This window comes from Schistocerca cancellata, chromosome 5 (genome assembly GCF_023864275.1).
Source record: "Schistocerca cancellata isolate TAMUIC-IGC-003103 chromosome 5, iqSchCanc2.1, whole genome shotgun sequence".
Classification (NCBI taxonomy): domain Eukaryota; kingdom Metazoa; phylum Arthropoda; class Insecta; order Orthoptera; family Acrididae; genus Schistocerca; species Schistocerca cancellata.
This window is the reverse complement of record NC_064630.1, coordinates 178,851,241-178,873,728: the sequence shown is the minus strand read 5'-3', so window position 1 is coordinate 178,873,728 and position 22,488 is coordinate 178,851,241. Positions and strand designations below refer to the sequence as shown.

General features: G+C 41.2%; 1 protein-coding gene across 1 annotated transcript in view; it reads right to left on the bottom strand.

Annotated features, from left to right (window-relative positions):
* LOC126188427 (uncharacterized) overlaps positions 1 to 22,488 on the bottom strand; it is a 641,976-nt gene that overhangs the window by 615,174 nt on the left and 4,314 nt on the right. Inside the window, exon 2 of the mRNA XM_049930030.1 lies at positions 15,537 to 15,908. Coding sequence (XP_049785987.1) covers positions 15,537 to 15,908 — 372 coding nt within the window. The remainder of the gene's footprint in view (positions 1 to 15,536; positions 15,909 to 22,488) is intronic.

The window sequence follows — 22,488 nt, the reverse complement described above, 5'->3', positions numbered from 1 at the left end:
CAAGGTGCAATCATTGGAAAAAGTGTAGATGTACGCCAACAAACCAACTTAGAATTCTTTTGTCAAAGCCACAGCTTCACTATGAACTTTCTTATTGTTCCATTATTGTCGACGGAAATTATACTGGGAGTAGACTTTTTGAATGAATACAAAGCAATCTTAAACTTTCACGATGCTGAAATAAGTTTAGAGAAAGAAGGTAAGTCAATAGCTTTGAAATTTGAAGACTGGCTCTCAAACCATGACGAGGAAATTAATCGGATTTACCTTCTGTTAGACAACAGTTCGGAATTTTCTACGGAACTAGACACTAACAATCACTCTTCAAGTACTGACAGGGATGATATAGACGACATATTTGATACTAATGAGTTAATTCAGAATAAAATTCAAACAATTGATAATTGTAATGACACTGATAGGCAAGACATTTTTGAGATTTTACAAGCACATTCCACAGTTTTTACTGACAAAACAGGAAGAGTCAAGGGGTTTCAATACCAATTTCGTTTTCGTGAGCATACTAAATTTTGTGTTAGACCATACGTAATTCCGACGCATTATAGGGACCGTGTTAGAACAGAAATACAATCAATGCTTGATGAGGGCATTATTGAGCCTGCAGTAAGCTCATACAACAATCCATTACATGTTGTTGAGACAAAAAATGGATCGATCAGGCTTGTCTTAGATTCGAGACAAATCAATACTATCATCATTCCTGAAACAGATAGGCCGCAGACGATGAAAGAACTTCTTCAAAATTTTAATGGTGTAAAATTGTTGTCTTCCATTGATCTCAGATCCAGCTTTTATCAGATCGAACCTCATCCAGAACGTAGAAAATACACAGCTTTCCTTTGTTTCGGCGTTTGTTATTAATTTCGGAAACTTCCTTTTGGTTTGAACATTTCTTCAGCAGCATTCATTCGCGGGCTATATTCCATATTACCTGAGTTCTTAAAACGTCACATCACCTTATATGCGGACGATATTCTAATAGCAGAAGCTTCATGGTAACAACATTATCGCATCCTCAACAGTTTGTTACGTATTTTTGCAGAATCTCGAATTACAGTTAACTTGGAAAAGTCTGAATTCGGTAGGTCAAAGGTGAGGTTTTGGGACATATTATTTCTTCTGAAGGCATTCAGCCGGATCCTGAAAAGTTAGAAGCAATCAGAGCCATTCCAGTTCCATCCACAAAAAGACAAGTCCGCAGTTTTCTAGGTCTCGTAAATTTTTACCGTCGTTTTCTGAATATGCAAATTCTAGTTACACCAAAACTTTGTTCTCTCACTGGAAAAAATACTATTTGGAACTGGGACGAACAAGCACAGTTGGAATTCAATTCTTTGAAAGAAGCGTTACTTCACGCGCCAATACTAGCTCATCCAGATCTGTCACAAGATTTCTGCCTTAGCACGGATTCTTCTAAAGTCGGTCTTGGTGCCCACTTATTTCAAGAAGCCATAGAAAATGACACTACCGTTCAGAAAACCATTGCTTTTGCTAGCCGAGTGCTAACAAAATCTGAAAAAAATTATTCCGTTACTGAATTAGAAGCTTTAGCTATCGTTTGGGCATTTAACAAATTCCGTTTCTTTCTTTCTGGTAAGCACGTAAAAGTATACAGTGATCATCGTGCATTACAATTTCCTATGTCTCCAAAATTAAATCATGACAGGTTAAAACGTTGGGCATTGTTTCTGCAAGAATTCCACTTCACAATAGTCTACATTCCCGGCAAGGAGAACATTGTTGCGGACGCACTGTCACGCGCACCGGCTGGGCTTGAGAAAAGCAACACAGAAGGCAACCTCGAGAAAAATTTCAGTATTCTTTACATTCAGAAAGTCGCCTTTGAAAACTTCATCACCACATCTTTAAAGGACATTGCTCATGAACAAGATAAAGATCCGATTTGGAAAGACATCAAGAGCAAATGGCATGAAAAGACACACACACAGATTCGGCATTATTATCTGGTTAGAAACAACATACTGTTCAAACGCTGCACTGTTGATGACAAGCTATGGGTAGTTTGCATTCCTGACGATTTTGTTAATAAGCTCATTTAGTACATTCATTTCAGCTATGCACATTTTGGCCCACGAAAATGTGATCATATTCTTCGAACGACTTGTTATTTTAACAATATGGAGAAGAGAATTCGAAGAGTCTTGTCTATTTGTAAACTTTGTCAAAAGGCGAAACCATCTACTATCTCCCATCATCTTCCGCTGTTTCCTATCATTCCTTCTAAATTAAAAGAATTTGCTGCTGTTAATCTCTTGGGACCGCTTGTCAGAACATCTAATGGATTTTCGTACGTTCTAGTCGCTGTTGAACTTACTTCAAAATTTGTTTCTTTCACACCGTTTCGTAAAGCCACTGGACGGTCTGTATCCAACGCCTTTGTTAAAAATTTCTTACGTGAAGTTGGACACGTTAGTAAAGTCATTTCAGATAACGGAAAGCAATTCAGATCTGCTGTTTGGTCACGCATGCTTCGGAACCACAAAATCAAACCTGTTTTTATTTCATTGTACTCACCACATTGTAACCTGTCTGAACGGATTATGAAAGAAATCAATAAGCTCTGCAGACTTTACTGTCACAGAAAGCATCAGCATTGGGACAGATATTTACACTTATTTCAAAACGTGCTGAATGAAATGCCTCACGACTCCACTGCTTTACCACCTACTCTTGTACTAAAGAATGAAGAACCACCGAACAGAATCAGAGAGATTGTACCTTTCCCGAATACACGTTAACTTCGACACAAAGACATAATTGATTTGGCTATTATAAAAATAAAATCTGCAGCAGACAAAAGGAGAAAACTACACGGTAAAGCAAATGCAAAGAAATTATATATTGGTCAAAAAGTTCTCATTAAAGCTCATTCATTGTCACATAAGAAGAAACACTTGTGTCATAAATTCTTTCTAGTTTACAATGGACCTTACAGAATCCGACGTATACCACATGATAATTACGTTGAAGTTGAAACTCTGCGTACTAGGAAGAGTAAAGGTTTACACCACATTTCACATGTAAAACCGTTTATTGAAAGATAATCTGCTTTTTAACTTTGTCTTTGCCATAAAACTCTTCACTTCACATTTCTACTATGCACTGTCAGACTTAGAAACTGTTACCATGCAACAATGTTTGAAGTTAAATATCCAGTCAAGAGCCAAGATAACTTATTTAAAGAGAAATGACGAATGCATTGTTATTGTGACCAGACGACACAGTGTTATTGTGTCTGTGCATTCTTGCTTGTTAGTTGCACGATTACGTAACGACTATAAGGCTCACATACTTAGAACATTTACCAATACTGCTAATGAGATTTTAATGCAACATTTTGGTTTACTTGAAAATACATTCTGGATTTAAAGTACTTTCTGTGAGATACCAGATGACACAGTGGTTAGTTTATGTGACAGCTACACGATTTTATCACGACGCTACTAATGAGTGACAAATTACAATGTTGCTTTTGCAGCGTATCTGTTTTATATCTGCACAGTTTTTCTGAATTATTCTGAAAAGTAATACATGTTTTAGTAGTAACTTTTGTGGTATAGCTACAATGAGACAGCCTCTTTCGTAGCACAACAATAAGTTACATTATGGTACTTTCTTGATCACGGTAAGGTAAGTAATAACTACGATATCTATACGCAAAGCATTTCACTTTCGTTTATGATGAGGTAAGTACATTGACTTCAGCAGAACTTTGCTTACAGAGGACGATAACTACGACACTTCCACAGAATTATCTTACAGCAAGACGCACATTTAGCGCTACAGGACACGCATTTGAGTGCTTAATTTTGTACTTAAACCCTTTATTTTTCAAGATTTTTGAATTACAAAGAAAGTTTTCTGTGATACATTCCATTCCGTTGCTGTAATCTGTAACACCTGAGGGTATAATTACATTAATCCTCAGGGGGGTACACGCTTACTTTGTGTACCATGTGTGTGGCAAGCACAAGGAGCCCTAGCAAATATGGTATTTGCTTATACAACTTTACACATCGGTACCACATTTCTCTAACACAGAATTACACATTATCTGATTATTTAACTGAGAGAGACAAACATTTATTTTACTACATCAGTGACAGATGTTTACATAATTACACCGTTGGATAACTTGACACTTATGAAATTGTATTTGTCGGTACTTCGTGAACTGTTCATATTTTTTCGGAACCATTGTGTTACTATGAGAGCTTTGAATGTCGTATTTGGTATGAGATCACGATTTTTAAAGTACGTTTGAGGTTGATGACACTACTGAAATGAGCAGAGAATGTTTTTACGTTTTGAAATTATTGGAGGCAGCTACGACGATTTTGAGAGTTGACTGAGGTGTTATGATGTTATTATTACGACGACGATGTGTATTATGCTGTTGAGGTATGTTTATGATCAATAAGCTGATGCTATATGAGGAATGTGATTATGCTATGTATTTATTATGATGAAATATTGAAGTGTCGTTGCAAGATTGACGTTTCGACGAATATATATACGTGTAAAAAGGTAAGAAGTAATGAATAGTGGTTAGGGACTGATTTGTGAAAAAGGTTGTTGAAAACCAAGAATCATACTTTAAGAGTTATGAAATGTATGTAAATGCGTGAATGTATTACAATGCTGATGAAAATTTTTTGGACACTGTTATATCAATAGGATTTTGTTTCTACGGATTTGTAACGCAAATTCTTGTCCTGTGAAATATTTTTATATGACACTGTCACTGTAGCGGAAACTTCTGTCGTAAATATTTCAGTAAGAAAGTTAAATGACCACCTGCACGTAATGCGTCTTGAGCGGCCAGCTGTGTCAGACGCCTGGAGAAAAAGCCATTAGTGTGTGCCTTTTCAGAGGCACAGGTAAAAAAATAAGAAGCCATTATCCTCGCTGTTAACATTCCTTTGTAGAAAGCATCGCAAATACGACACACTCGAACTTGAAAACATATGATTACACTGTGGAGCTCTTAATTTATGATATTTAATGCCTATGATATTTAATGCCTAATGAAATGATGAGAAACATTTTATATCTATTGTCTTTCTAGTAGAGAGATTGCTCATTTTGTTTAATATCTAGTTTCTAGCTGCACTGCAGCATTGGTTAAAATAAAATTTCATAGATGTACTAATATAAATATTTTATGCCTACAGATCCAGTAAAAAATAACTGTATGATGTAGTTAAAAAAAACGAAGGAGCACAAAAACATTTCACAGGAATTGCATACAGAATTTTCTTTTCAAGTACTTGGTAATTTTTTGTAGAATTAGTTTTTGTGGTGCACCACTTTAAATACATAGACATTAAGATGTGAATAGACATTTCCCTTATCTTCATTGTTGTCTTTAGTGTACTATTTTTTCTGCTTGAGCTATGTCATGTTTAGATATAAGTTATTGCATTTGCTGCTGCTGTTTGCCAGGCATAATGTTACTGAATTTGACTTTGTATTACGCTGTTAAGCCAGTTTTACTACGGATTTATTTTTCTTGTTTGCTGCTCATTGCCTTAAATTAGTTGTAATATTGCTGCTTGCTTTGCCAATTTGAATTTTTTTGTCATTGCTGTTTGTGTTAATTGTTTTGTGCTGCTGCATTGCCTCGTCCCTTAGTTTATGCATCTGAGCTCAGTAGATTTAAGTTAGCTTAAGGGGGTAGCTATAGGGGGTAGCCTATAAGAGAATGAGTTGCGATGAATTTGAAGAAATGCACTGAGAGGTTATACGAGAAAAGTGCAGAAAGCAGGTATAGATAGGACCTTTGGGAAATAATGAGGAACGAAGGGAGATCTCTGAGAAGTAAAGAAAGTTTTGATTGCAAAATACTGCAGTAAAACTAACCCTGTCCTTTCCTTGTATTATTCCGCTATATGTTTGTGTACCCTTGTGTATTTATGTTCTTCCTGTATTTATATGTTTATCTGATAAGACTTATGTTGTAGAATTTTTCTAATACTCAGCTACATGAACTATGATGAGGAATACTGTTATCCTCAAATATAATTTGCATTAATAATATGTTATTTACTTTGTAAAGATGTTTAGACATTATTTATTCTGTTTTGTTTTAATGCTCATGTGTGAAGTTTATGTTTCAATAATTATTCTGATTTTTTATGTATTTACTTATGTCATAATTCCTGTAACACGGATGTATATGTTTATTTCTATTCTGTTGTAAAGCCTGTACTACAAATGTTATCTGTATTGTTATGTTCTTTAATGATGTATTTTGTACCTTTGTAACTGTATTCTTATGTTATAAAATTGTAATTGACACCAGTTCATCATATTATTAACTTGTAAGTTACATTTCACTACACACATTTCTGTTGATCATAGTATATGGACAATATGTGAGAAGTAGGGACTGTTAGTGTTTGCACGTGTGTTAATAATTCAGCAAGGGACTGGATAACAGCATTACTGGTTCTAAGGACAATTCCTAAAACTTTGTGAGTGCACAAGTGGTGGTTATGGACTTGCTATATTATCTGCAAGACTCTTCAATGGTGATTGTGCACCTGCACAGTCACAACAGATGGCTGCTGGCCATCTCTACAAGGTCTACAGTGGGTCTGTATTTCTGATGGCCCACCAATATCATTATTTCTACAAGGACTGCAGTGGGTCTGCATCTCTGGTGGCCCACCAATACCGGAATCTCTACCGGGACTACAGTGGGTCTGCTCTGTGATGATCTACCTACCAATCTGCTTCAAAACGTCGAATGACTCTGCTGTGGGTTTGCTCTGTTGTGGCCCATTACCTGTCAGCATGTCAAGAGTCAGCACTGTCTTTCCATTGGAAGGAAAACACTACTTCTTCAAGAATCCATGGAAATCCACTACTTTCGTGTGCATTGTCTTTTACTGCTCAGACTTTGAGAAAAGAAACGGCAGTTTTACTGTGATGAATGATCAGGACTGTCTTTATGGACTGTGAGACAATTTTAGCTTTCGACCAACATTGTATTAATAAGTGTGTGCATTTGATAGCTTTGTTATTGTAACTATGAAAAATTTTATCAAATCATTATTGGCCAGTGCCCAAAACAATTTGTAAAATTTTTTGTGGGGAGCATGGGGGCTATGTAAGTAGGCTGTTTAGGTTTTCTTAGCGCTCTGTATGAAAATCACTGGCTGTGCTGTGTGCAGTCTGTGGCTGGTTTGCATTGTTGTAATACTCGCCATTGTAGTGTTGGGCAGCTGGATGTGAACAGCGCGTAGCGTTGTGCAGTTGGAGGTGAGACGCCAGCACTGGTGGATGTGGGGAGAGAGATGGCGGAGTTTTGAAATTTGTAATACTGGATATCATGAACTGCTATGTATATTATGATTTTGCAACAATATTAAGGTAAATACATTGTTTGTTCTCTATCAAAATCTTTCATTTGCTAACTATGCCTATCAGTAGTTAGTGCCTTCAGTAGTTTGAATCTTTTATTTAGCTGGCAGTAGTGGCGCTCGCTGTATTCCAGTAGTTTGCGTAACGAAGATTTTTGTGAGGTAAGTGATTTGTGAAATGTATAGGTTAATGTTAGTCACGACCCCTTCTTTTGTAGGGATTTTTGAAAGTCAGATGGCGTTGCGCTAAAAATATTGTGTGTCAGTTTAAGCATAGTCTTGTATAATTGTTCTAAGGGGACGTTTCAGTGCTAACATTAAGATCATTTAGACACGATGGCGAAGTATTCCAATACATTTGGTTGTTAGTGTGCCGATATTGAGACGTGTCGCTCCTCCAACTGTGACTATTCAAAATCTACGCTCAGTTCTACATCTAGAATATTTGAACTATAAGTGACTGAAAATGAATCAGTGAATTTCTGCATTCGTTACCTTAAACACTGCGCAAGGATACTAAATTTACTACTTTGCGCACTTATGTCGTATTATGAATCGTGACAGGATGTTGGAATGTAAAGTACGTTTCGTACACGAGAAATTTGTGCCACTTGGCCGACTGGATATTAGTACTGGTCAGTCTCGTTTTATCCCTTCTAATCTTGGTTATTTCTCCTTCTTCGTAAATTTATCTCAAACCTACGAAATAAAATTGCTCGCCATTCTTCACAGAGGTAGCTAAATACTTCGTATTTATTCATTAACTATCTGATTCCAGAGATGGTTGCAGGAACCCATCAGTAGGTAATACTACCAAATCTTGCAAAGGCCATCAGCACGTGATTATAGAGCAAATCAACGCTTATTTATAGTTGTCTGTCGTTAAAAGTCGCAGTTTAGAAAGCGTAAGCCGAGTCCAATGATACCTTCAGTATTACAGAGATATTGACGTAAGTTTCGTTTTCATAGGCACTGGCTAAATACATAAGTGATTGTAAGAGCGTTGAAATCTACTTGAGTTTTAGCATTTTTATGTAGATGTACTTTTCATATTCTTGCTTACTGTATAAAGTATAACTGAGGCAGACACGCTTATCCAGTCCAGCAGGGCCTTGATAAGCGACGGAAAGCTGCCTGAAATCCACAATGAGGCTGACAGGTGGAATCGAATCGAATCGGCTTGCGATTGAGTCAAGACAGCACTCACCTTAAACGTCTGACAGTCTTGATGAATCACTGCATAAGCCGGCCGGTGTGGCCGTGCGGTTCTAGGCGCTTCAGTATGGAACCGCGTGACCGCTACGGTCGCAGGTTCGAATCCTGCCTCGGGCATGGATGTGTGTGATGTGTTTAGGTTAGTTAGGTTTAAGTGGTTCTTAGTCTAGGGGACTGATGACCACAGATGTTAAGTCCCATAGTGCTCAGAGCCATTTGAACCATTTGAATCACTGCATTTATGCCCTACTCTGTTACTGGGTTACTTCAGCTACTTACTTGTGTCAGCAGTGTTTGCTCCTGCTTGGTGCAAGGAGCTTGTAAAAAGATAACTGTATTTATTATATCTCTCTGCTAATGTTTCAAGCGTCAAAGAACGTATCATTTTTAGTGCTTAAATTGGTGAAATAAAATATTCTTAGACTGCATCTACATCGGTATGACTAAACTGCAATATAGACTGCAGTGCGTGGCAGAGGGTTCTTCGTACCGCGTTCAAACTATATCTTTATCGTTCCATTCTTGAATAGCGCGCGGGAAAAGCAAACACTTAAGTATTTCTGTGCAAGTTCTGTTTTCTCTTATTACAATAACCATTTCTTCTCATGTAGGTTAGTGTCAAAACCACTTTTGCATTCGGAGGAGAAAGCTGCCATTGAAATTTGGAGGAAAAGATGTTTTTCTCTGATCCCGCCCCAAACTCGTCCCTATTTCATATTGATGCAAAACGATCTACCCTTCTTTGAACTTTTTCGATGTGAATCCTATCTGGTATAGATCCTACACCGTGCAGCAGTACTCCAGAAGAGGATGGACAAGCGTTGTCTAAGTGCTCCACCAATAGAAAACAGTTTTTTCTTCGCCTAACCCACAACATTTTTCAGTCTGACCCAAATTAAGTTGTTCGTACTTGCAGTCCACAACTACGACGATACTCGATAGGCACGCAGTCTCATTAGAAGCCGTTTCTCAGGAATGGTATGGAAAGCCTTATAGTAAAGTAGAAATACGAAGTTAATTTGAGGTTCCCTGCCGAAAGAATGGACCATTTCAAGGGAATGAAGACATAGTTGTGTTTCACAAGAACGATATTTTTTGAAACCGTATTTTTATTGTGTGTCAATATATCGTTTTCTTCTACATAATTCACAATGTTCGAACACAATATATGTTCTAAAATTCTACATAGAATCTACGTCAGTCATTTGAGTCTGCAATTCAGCGGATTTCTCCTATTTCATTACTTGAGTGTTGTGTAATCTGTGCAGTTTTCATATATTGTGCGCAATTAAAATGTTAAGTTCGCTGCCATTTAACAAAACGAGAGCATATTGCCGAGTAGAGGCGCTAAAGGTCATCAGTGCTATGGGCCCCACGTGATCACAAAGCGAACCTGCTGAACGAATGTGTTTCTGATGGAAGATAGTAAATACCCTCATGAAGGAGTAGTATTGATTTCCTTTTAGGGTACTGAGTGGAGATGTAGTCCAAGTGACTACACTCATGCTCATAAATTAAAGATAATGGTAGAATGTGGTTTCACACAACGTGGCACTAAACGAAACTGGCGCTAATAGCACAGGCAAATATGTAACACACACGACACAGATCTGTAAGTCCACAGTATGAGTGATAAGTTGAGAAAACCGTCCCGAAACACATGTGCTACAAAATGCCACTGTTTCCTGCGCATGTACCCCTATATCAAGATGAGATATGATCACCATGCACACTTACATAGGCCGCAAGACGGGTTGGCATACTCTGGATCAGGTGTTCGAGCAGCTGATGGGATATAGCCTCCCATTCTTGCTCCAGTGCCTGTCGGAGCTCCTGAAGTGTCGTAGGGCTTTGAAGACGTGCAGCGATACGTCGACCGAGAGCATCCCAGACGTGCTCGATGGGGTTTTGGTCTGGAGAAAAGGCAGGCCATTCCATTCGCCTGATATCTTCAGTTTCAAGGTACTCCTCCACGATGGCAGATCGGTGGCATCGTGCGTTATCATCTAACAGGAGGAAGGTGGGACCCACTGCACCCCTGAAAAGGAGGACATACTGGTGCAAAATGATGTCCCGATACACCTGAGCTGTTAGAGTTCCTCTGTCAAAGACATGCAGGGGTGTACGTACACCTATCAATATCCCACCCCACACCATCAAACCATGTCATTCATACAGGTACCTTTCAAGGACATTAAGAGGATGGTATCTGGTACCTGGTTCACGCCAAATGAAATCCCGGCGACAATCACTGTTCAGACTGGACTCCTCCATGAACATAACCTGGGACCACTGTTCCAATGACCATGTACTGCGTTCTTGACACCAGACTTCACGAGCTCTCCTGTGACCAGGGGTCAATGGAATGCACCTTGCAGGTCTCCAGGCGAATAAACCATCTCTGTTCAGTCGTCTATAGACTGTGTGTCTGGAGACAACTGGAACAGCGGCTGCGGTAAGGTCCCGAGCAAGGCTACCTGCAGTATTCCGTAGCCGTCTGCGGGCACTGATGGTGAGATATCGGTTTTATTGTGGTACTGTACACTGTGGACGTCCCGTACTGTAGCGCCTGGACACGATTCCTGTCTGCTGGAATCGTTGCCATAATCTGGAGATCACACTTTGTGGCACACGGAGGGCCCGTGGTACGACCTGTTGTGTTTGACCAGCTCCAGTCGCCCTAGTATTCTACCCCTCATAACGTCATCAATATGTGTTCTTTGAGCTATTAACACGCCTGAAAACGTCTGCACGCTAACTCGCTGCACCGTAATCTGACATGCACGAAAACACCGCTGCTTATGTGGACTGCTGCCAGCGCCACCGTGCGACGACCTCAGGTCAAATGCATCGCATGGTCATGCCGCGAGGTCATTTAAACCTGCAAACTGCCCACCAGAGCGTTGTTTCACCATGTATCAGCATCATCCTTAATTTATGAGTGTGAGTGTAGTTTCCAAGCTATCCATTTGCCGTGTGATGTGTCACTTAGAGAGCACGTTTCGAGACATCAAAAATTATACGCAAACCTACAGATTAATTATTCTTTGTCACAGTATATTGATTATATGAGCCGCAAACAAAAGTTTCAAATAATAGTAGTCTGAAGTTGATGACTTTGGCTGACCAGAATAAAAAATTTACATATAGTTAGTAGTTTTCGGTATTACATTAAAACTAACTTCCTAATATACTTTGATATTGAACAGGTGTCACACAAGTGACTTAACTGAACTCCTTACTGTCAGTCAAAATGCTGCTGTTAACAAAAAAAGAAAGACACAACGTCCCAAATATTTCAGGACATTCATTTTCGTTTCGAGCTGATTTTGATTAACAATAACAGTTTTATTCTTCTTATCATGCATTGTGAGGGAGTGAATGGAGAGTGAGTGTGAAGAATGAATCTTAAAACAGTAAATAAATACACAGGCTAATTCAGCTGCCTGAAACGATAGGTTTTATGTAACCCACAACGCCTTCAAAAACAACACACAAGGCTGTCATATTCTCTCGCTCTCTAGGGACAACCTTTTAGCTCTACAGAAAAAACGAATACGACCTTTTTGTGGAAATTTAATGAAGTAAACCTCCGTCTCTAGAGGAAACATTCCCACCGAAAATTCAACTACATTAAAATTCCTACAAAAAGAACTATTCAGTTTTCTGTAGGGTTAATAATTTGCGCGATGTGAGCGAGAGAGTATGAAAGCTGAAAATTTAGTGCGTAGTATATGAATGCATTTCTGGTTGCATAAATCCAACAGGTAGGAGCACCTGAATCACCGTGCGTACGTGCATGTGTACGATGTTGTGCAGTGGTGAAGTCTATCGCTTGAACTATGTGGAAGACATTTTGCAACTTAGCCGGTATTTACGTATGGAAAAATGCTTATATTTCATTCCTTCCGACACGGAAAGAAGTTGTTATTTAAAGTTTGTTTGTCTTTCTTCGAACTCATAATTAGGTAGGGTACTGAAATTATTTAAAGTCTTATGATCAGTCGAGCAAAAGAATAACCTAACTAATGAAGCGAAACCACAACTGTTACTGGGCACTGTTTGTCTCAGACAATCAGAAAGAGCTTGGAATTACGTTGTGGAGATGATGAATTGACTGCGGGAACTGATTATCGAGATAGCTGGGTTTTCATCCACGACGAACGCACTCTAAAAACTGAAACGTTTTGAGTAATAACTGTAATTTAAATGATGGTAATTGTTTAATACTCTTAGGTAAGATAATTTCTTCAAGGAAAACGATGCAATGATGTAATATAATAATAATGTAACACATGTCTTACATATAACCTATGAAATGAGAATTAGAGACATATATTAAACGGTGTCCCGAGTATGACAGGCGCGATGATTTGCCGAGCCCTCACAGACCAGATAGCTGTGTGGTGGGATCTTTAGCACAGATCTACGTACGTTCCTGTTATCTTTTATTCATCCTTCTTAAATGCAACATTCTTGTTATTTCAGAAAATGTTTTCGAATGTATCTCATAAAGTGATACTACACTCCTGGAAATTGAAATAAGAACACCGTGAATTCATTGTCCCAGGAAGGGGAAACTTTATTGACACATTCCTGGGGTCAGATACATCACATGATCACACTGACAGAACCACAGGCACATAGACACAGGCAACAGAGCATGCACAATGTCGGCACTAGTACAGTGTATATCCACCTTTCGCAGCAATGCAGGCTGCTATTCTCCCATGGAGACGATCGTAGAGATGCTGGATGTAGTCCTGTGGAACGGCTTGCCATGCCATTTCCACCTGGCACCTCAGTTGGACCAGCGTTCGTGCTGGACGTGCAGACCGCGTGAGACGACGCTTCATCCAGTCCCAAACATGCTCAATGGGGGACAGATCCGGAGATCTTGCTGGCCAGGGTAGTTGACTTACACCTTCTAGAGCACGTTGGGTGGCACGGGATACATGCGGACGTGCATTGTCCTGTTGGAACAGCAAGTTCCCTTGGCGGTCTAGGAATGGTAGAACGATGGGTTCGATGACGGTTTGGATGTACCGTGCACTATTCAGTGTCCCCTCGACGATCACCAGTGGTGTACGGCCAGTGTAGGAGATCGCTCCCCACACCATGATGCCGGGTGTTGGCCCTGTGTGCCTCGGTCGTATGCAGTCCTGATTGTGGCGCTCACCTGCACGGCGCCAAACACGCGTACTACCATCATTGGCACCAAGGCAGAAGCGACTCTCATCGCTGAAGACGACACGTCTCCATTCGTCCCTCCATTCATGCCTGTCGCGACACCACTGGAGGCGGGCTGCACGATGTTGGGGCGTGAGCGGAAGACGGCCTAACGGTGTGCGGGACCGTAGCCCAGCTTCATGGAGACGGTTGCGAATGGTCCTCGCCGATACCCCAGGAGCAACAGTGTCCCTAATTTGCTGGGAAGTGGCGGTGCGGTCCCCTACGGCACTGCGTAGGATCCTACGGTCTTGGCGTGCATCCGTGCGTCGCTGCGGTCCGGTCCCAGGTCGACGGGCACGTGCACCTTCCGCCGACAACTGGCGACAACATCGATGTACTGTGGAGACCTCACGCCCCACGTGTTGAGCAATTCGGCGGTACGTCCACCCGGCCTCCCGCTTGCCCACTATACGCCCTCGCTCAAAGTCCGTCAGCTGCACATACGGTTCACGTCCACGCTGTCGCGGCATGCTACCAGTGTTAAAGACTGCGATGGAGCTCCGTATGCCACGGCAAACTGGCTGACACTGACGGCGGCGGTGCACAAATGCTGCGCAGCTAGCGCCATTCGACGGCCAACACCGCGGTTCCTGGTGTGTCCGCTGTGCCGTGCGTATGATCATTGCTTGTACAGCCCTCTCGCAGTGTCCGGAGCAAGTATGGTGGGTCTGACACACCGGTGTCAATGTGTTCTTTTTTCCATTTCCAGGAGTGTATGTCATAACATCTTTCCGTCTTCCTGAATTTCTATCTCCTGTTCATAAATCGTTATTTTTAAGATCATTATTTTTTAATTACTTTTAAGCCTATAAGTATTTAAAACTGCAATATTGTTAATTTTTAATACTAATAACAAATATCAAAAAGTTCCACATTTTGTGCGTGTCCTACTTCATGTTATGAAAATACGACTTGTCTTAGTAACTAGGTAGAAAGCCATTTAAAAACAGTAGTAGCTAATAAATAAATACTCTCAAGAAGTTTAGTAAAGTGTTCAGTAGTGTACTCAAATTTTGGTGAGGTACGGTATCATAGAGGATAGAATCTGAAAGATTGTCGTAGGAGTTTCATTAGTCTGCATTTAATTCTATAGGTCGCAAACCGCTTCACGAACTATACAGCATTTGCTTGCATGATAACGTGTTGTAAAATAAAGAACTGTATAGTATTTAAACAAACAAATGTAGTCACTGAAAGCTAAGTGAACATTAGGCTGTTAACAGATTTTTGTTGTGGTTACTTATCGGAAGGTCGTTGGTTTAGTAAGGATGCTGAATGATAGTTAGACTGTACAGTCTGACTGCACAAAATAGTAAATTAAGCTATAATACATTGACCTTTTTAACGAAAATGTGAGCTCTAGAAGTATACCCGTTATGTAGTAATTACTTGATGGAAATGTTTTTGACAGTTTAATTAGTAACCTAGACCGGAAGTGTAACACAAACATGCAGCAGATTAACAGACAATAGCTGTTAAGCGTTACGCCCGGTCAGTTAATCCTTAGAATATTTCCTGGATCAGTTAAATTGTCCGTCGTCCTAGAGCACGGGGCAAATCTGTAGATATTAACCAGGTATTTGAGGCACCAAGATAGCGCGCTACCGTAACAGTAAGAAACACGAGCGCAACAGCTTCGAATTACTGACAGAAAACAATAATAAGAACAATTGCGCTTACCGAAGACGACCATCTTCTTGTTCATGAAGTCCTCATCCTTGAAGGTGGACACGGAGCAGCGGTAGTCGCCGGTGAGGTCTGTGGTGGGGTTGGAGATGCTGAGGGCGCGGTGCTTGGTGTACTTGTTGTCTGACGCCAGGTAGTCGAGGTTGAGCCGCCCTTTGAGGGCGCCCAGGTCCTGCGGCTTCTGGTCGGGGATCCACTGGTACACGGCCTCCGGACTGTTGTTGAAGAACCACTTGACCACCAGGCCCGAGTTGTTGTCCTGGTCCTCCGGCTTGAGCGAGTACTCGCAGTCGAGCACCGCCGACGACGAACCGTTCCGGACTGCGGCCGGCACCTTCAGGTCGGTTATCTGCACCCCCGCTGCGCCTGCACAGATAAGACAAAGGAGTCCAGCTGCAGTGACGGGCGGCCGCCGAAACAGTTAAATGAGAATTGGCAACATTTTCGCCAGACAGCTGTGCAGAATATGATGTTTAATTTACACTGAGGTGATAAAAGTTTGGGATAGCGATACGCATATATACAGATGGCGATAGTATCACGTAACAATGCTTAAAAATAAATTGTCATTTGTACACAAGCGATTCATGTGAAACTGTTTTCGTGGTGATTATGGTCGCACGATGGGAATCAACAGACTTGGAACGTGGAAAGGTGGTTGGAGATAGAAGCATGGGGCGTTTCAGTTCGGAATTCGTTAAGGAATTCAGTATTCAGAGATCCACAGTGTCAAGAGAGTTCCGAAAATACCAAATTTCAGGCATTACCTCTCACTACGAATACTGCAGTGGCCAACGGCCTTCACTTAACGACCGAGAGCAATGGTGTTTGCGTGGAGCTGTCAGTGCTACCAGAGAAGCAGCACCGCGTAAAATAACGGCTGACATCAATATGAGGTGTGCGACGAACCTATCCGTTAGGACAGTGTGTGGATCTTGACGTTAACGGCCGTTGCTAACAGCACGACATCAGCCACAGTGCCCTTCAAGAACTCGTGACCATATTAGTTGGACCCCAGACGACTGGAAAACCGTGACTGGTCAGAAGAGTCCCGATTGCAGTTGGTCAGAGAAGATGGTAGGGTTAGATTGTGGCGCAGACCACATGAAGCCATTGCCCCGTCAACAGGCTCTGTGCAAGCTCGTGGTGTCTAAATAATTGTGTGGGCTGTGTTAACATGGAATGTAGTGGATTCTCTGGTCCAACTGGAAATGGTTATTTTCGGCTACTTGGAGACCATTTCCATTTGTGGACTTTTTTTCCAGAATGACATTTTAACTCTGCAGCGGAGTGCGCGGTGATATAAAAGATCCTGGCAGATTAAAACTGTGTGCCGGACCGAAACTCGAACTCGGGACCTTTGTCTTTCGCGTGCAATTGCTCTAATTTTATTTGTTGTTTCAAAACAATGATAGAATTGTCACTGGGACAGGAATTGTTCCCGACTGGTTAGACGAACATTCTGGACAGTTCGAGAGAAAGATTTTGCCACCTGGATCGCACGACAGGAACCGTATCGAGCATTTATGGAACATAAGTGAAAGATCAGTTAACGCATACCGTCCTAAGCCGGCAACATTTTCGAAGTCAAAGCCGGCTGTAGAGGGACTTCCATCGACTCGTTGAATCCATATCATGCAGAGGTGCAGCACTACACCGGGCAAAAGGAGGTCCGACACCATATTAGGAGATGTCCCATGACTTTCATCACCTCAGTATATTACGCAGTAATTTCGAGACGTCTACTCCTGATGATACTTTGAAGAACCATCACTACTGACGACAAAAAGTTTTTTCTTAGTGTGATTTTTTAAACATCATGACAGTTGCTAAGCAGTTTCCAAAGCTCTGAAGTATGAAACAAGTGCGAAAATCGTTCTTGGATCGAGTATCCGGCCACCCTCTACCACTAACATTGCCAAATTCTATAATGGATACGCCAACTCCGTGAAGATAATAGGAGATAAACGCCAGGAAACGCAAGAAGAGAAACCAATTACATAACTACTGATACTATTATTGATAACTACAGATTCTGTGAGCAAAATCAGTACACTTTGTTTAATCCCTAGGGTACATCTAATCTACACAAAATTCTTTCCTCTGCTGGGCCTGTCCGTAAACTACCCCGATCAACAGCCATTGTTTGCTGGATTCATTAGACGTAGAGCGTTTCTACTGTGATAATAGATTCGATTCGATTCCACGATTCATTGTAACTTCTAACAATCCATCTTTCCCGAAAAATTTTCACTAACTCACTGAATACTCATGAAAACAATTTTGTTCAGTATTTCCCGGCTTTATTTGCCTTCTCTTCATCTCTATATGTGTGACTACAGAATCACCCAAATGCTCCAGGTGCATTCGTACACCCTCTACCACTAACATTGCCAAATTCTATAATGGATACGCCAACTCCGTGAAGATAATAGGAGATAAACGCCAGGAAACGGAAGAAGAGAAACCAATTACATAACTACTGATACTATTATTGATAACTACAGATTCTGTGAGCAAAATCAGTACACTTTGTTTAATCCCTAGGGTACATCTAATCTACACAAAATTCTTTCCTCTGCTGGGCCTGTCCGTAAACTACCCCGATCAACAGCCATTGTTTGCTGGATTCATTAGACGTAGAGCGTTTCTACTGTGATAATAGATTCGATTCGATTCCACGATTCACTGTAACTTCTAACAATCCATCTTTCCCGAATAATTTTCACTAACTCACTGGATACTCATGAAAACAATTTTGTTCAGTATTTACCGGCTTTGTTTGCCTTCTCTTCATCTCTGTATGTGTGACTACAGAATCACCCAAATGCTCCAGGTGCATTCGTACCTCAATTACGCTTGCACGCGTCCTACAACTGAGGCTAACATAAACTTAGCTGTTTTATAGCTAAGGAGAATATGTATGTTTTCGATCATTCTAACATTGGTATTGCGTTTGTATTTTACGTGCCCGCTTCGTCTATAGTGCTTCAGATTTTGATGCCCATCCAGGGATATCTCTAGACATGTTGTACACTTCTTCTGATTGTTACGTTTAAATTTATTTTCGTATTTCTTTCTAGGTTGCCTTTCAGCAGGAGGCAAGTAATTTTCTGAGGTGCTAACGACACATTGACAGTTCGACATCGCCCTTCAAGTTCATGTATCGCAGGATTAAATTTACCTTCTATTATTCTTCTCGGGTCAGTGCTTACGAAGCACATCACGTCGTCTTCATGTGCTATCAATCCGTATACGTTCCTTCCGTCATGAAACATGTATGGGCTAAAATTCTGCACCCCAAAACAATGGTGCACAAACTGATAGGCCCGCCGGGGTGGCCGAGCGGTTCTAGGCGCTACAGTCTGGAATCGTGTGACCGCTACGTTCACAGATTCGAATCCTGCCTCGGGCATGGATGTGTGTGATGTCTTTAGGTTAGTTAGGTTTAGGTAGTTCTAAGCTCTAGGGGACTGATGACCTCAGGAGTTAAGTCACATAGTCCTCGGAGCGATTTTGAACAAACTGATAGCTGCGGACGACCTTTCGTTTGATCTTCATCATTTCCTTTTCTGGGCATCTTACATATTCGTATCTTCCACGGAAATAATCTCTCAGGCAGTTATACAACGCCTCTCGTCACTCCAAATCATCGACGGAGTGTAAGTAGAAAGGGCGTCTGTCGCTTTAAGAATTTAACGATTGTTATTATCCCACCCTTAGTGTTAGGCTATAAATATTATTGGTCTCGTTCATTTTTCAGTAAAGTGAGGTAAATAATTTATCGTATCTCATTTCAGAAACATATTAATTCGTGACATTTTTATATTTTCGTGGCCATTGAGCGTTATCAAAACAGTGTTTAACGACGTGTTGTAACACGCCTACGCTCTTGCCACGAGCTGCGTGCAAACAACCCGCCACCTGTCATCGGTGATTTCAGCCTGTCATTTTGTGGTGCAAATTAATTATGGTAACACTGGCAGCTGCTGCTTTCCTTGCGTGAGCCTTTTACATGAATGTTGATGGTGAAAACAAAAGCGGTACAACTAACACGTGTACGCATATAGGCTGTCTCCATCATTGTGTCAAAATTGGAGCGTTTGCACCGGGTCAGCACATTAGCCACGACACGTGGCACCATCCCATTGGTTACTGTGCCAGCTGCAGACAACATTAGTAACCAGTGTGTGTACGTAGTATGCGGGTAGTAGCGCAACTAGTGTAACTGATGCAAAGAACAAATTTCGGTCTAGGGTATCGTAGTATATCCTTCGTTGGTGGATTGATTTACACGATGTTTCCTCGGCTGAGTGCGAGTGGGCCTTTTTACGATTAGATTTGTGAACCCCAAACAATTTTAATTAGCTCTGTGTACACACTAAAAATCATTTACTCGAGGTGTCTGTTTCCAATGATTGTTCAACAATCGTGTAATCAAACAATAAAGGATGTTTTTAATTCAGTGCAGTTCCTTACTTTAGATTACTCGTATATTGAGAGTGAAGTACCAAGCGCCGATGCTCTGCAGGTCTTCCTGCGTTGCGTAACAGTCCCTAGCGTTGCGAACTCTCTATGCAGTATACAACTGCATCTAACTTAAAAAGGACATGCTGTTTTATATTTGCTAGTATTTCTTCAGTCCAATCAAAAGTTGGTGCGTTTTTCCACACACTCGTACTTGGTCACTAGGTGACATTTCGGAATTGAATCGAGCATCTTTCTGAAGTCAAAGGACACAGACGGTGTTGACCTGGTACCCATTAACTAGTAACTGCCATCTTCTGGATTTCGTGGATGAACAGAGTAAGACGGGTTTCACGAGATAGTTGTTTGCAGATATTATGTTGAATTACACAGAGGGGTTTTTGAAGGTTATCGGACTCCCGAAAGGTCGTAGTAAGTGACCATAAAAAGTATTAAAAAATTCAACAACATGTCGATGTCACGTATAGAGGCCTTTAGTTATGTGCATCACTTCGGCAGTTCTAATAGGAAACGGAAGTTTCACTCACTTCGGAACATATCTTCCCTCCCGCGTCTATTAACAGAAGAGGAATAATTCCTTCACATATTTCCCATATGTGTAACTGCTCTCCCTCCGTAGAGTGATTTTGGTTGAATTTCTATACCGCGAGAGATCTTGATTCTGTTGCAAGGCAGTCCACACCCATGATAAACTTATTCCAGGAGATAGGTTCCTTGCATCGTTCCCATTTTGCCATTATTTTGCGTACTACGACGTTTCGAGTGGCAGCCATTCTCAGGTAAAATGTTTACAACCTTAATTGTACCGGTTTGGGATACAGTCAGTCCGTGGTTGCCCGGGCTGGAGAACTGTAGGCAATATTTTCGGCGGAGTACAAACACTAGCACACAGCCACGCCATTTGCTGTTGACAGGGAGCACTGAACTGTGTGCAACGAAATCTCGTGGCAAGCTTTGGCTGCGTTTTAATCTCTGGCGATCGCCTCTTGTTCTCGGAGCAGCTTCGTAACACGGCTTGTAAACAACAGAACGTGTTTCTAATTTCGCACAACCTTTTCAGTACATACCAGCTTTACTCAAAATCTACAATACTCTTGAATTTGTCTATTCACTTTCAGGATTTTCATTTTCGAAGGTTGCTCAGGAAATATGAAATCTGTTTCTTGTCGTACTTACTAAGCGGAAACTCTTCCAACGTTTTTTTTCTTTTCTATTTTTTTTTAACATTCCTGCTGACAACCGTGGTCAGCGATGCCTAGAAGGCCTCACTATCACTGATTCACTGCTCTACGTTAAGTTTAAAGCCTGTTTGTATGGTTTGGGCACTTTAAAATGGCAATCGGCTGCAAGCATAAGCAAATACGGATGAAGGCAGCCACAGAGAGTGGAGCGATTTGGGGATCAAGCCTTGACAGGTCTGCCAGTGTAAACTCGAGCTCTGTGGGTGGTGCAGTTTACAGTCATAGCGCTGGCGGCTGCTATCGACACGACAAACATGCTCTTTTCTATTAGAGCATTGCGGACCACACCAATGAGACGGAAGTAGCAAAAAAGCTCGCTAAAAGTTCTCCGCGCCATCGTTAGCAGCCTTCCTTGAAATAAGGAAGGAAGGAAGATTGGGTTTAACGTACCGTCGACGTAGAGGTCATTAGAGACGGAGCACTGGCTCGGATTGTGTCAAGGATGGTGAAGGATATCGGCCATTCCCTTTCAAAGGAAACATCCCGGCAGCTGCGTGGAGTGATATAAGGAAATCACGGAAAATCTAAATTTGGGTGGCCGGACGGGAGTTTGAACCGTCGTCCTCCAGAATGCGAGTCCAGTGTTGTCTTGAAATAGACCGACACACGGATACGAGAGGAATTCTGCGCCAGGTTACTTTCTAGTGAGCGCCTATTCCATAGCAAGTAGCGAGAAAAGTACCGTGTCCGGCGCCAAAAGAGAGACAATCAGTTAGGCTCTTCAAGTTAAGCTGCAAGTCCCTACATATGATAGTGAATTTAACTCTCTGAACAGTAAAAAAAGACAGAGTTTGTATTAAACAGTGCTACGAGTTGTATATCAACAACAGTCTGTTTCAGCAAAAGTATTAGACTGGTTCTGTCAATGTATATAAATGTATCTTGGCTCTGACCCACACGTCACAACACTGTGCGAGGTCAGAACTGACTTATGGTAATACGGATGGCCGATCATTTCTGGTATATTTGGAGTCGAAACCCATGATAGACCGGGATTTGCTTTTTCAGTACTTTCAAAATAATAAAACAAGGAGTAATGCACAACAAAGGAAAGTTTAGTTTGGCAGTGTCTTAACGAAGTAGTACACATCTGGCATCTGCTTGTCTTGTACGCAACCATAGTTCGAAACACCCCCTATTACCCCTACCTCCGCCTGGAAGTATCACTTTTAATTATCCGCACAGTAACTATGAAATTATAGGGCTGTAGCCTGCCG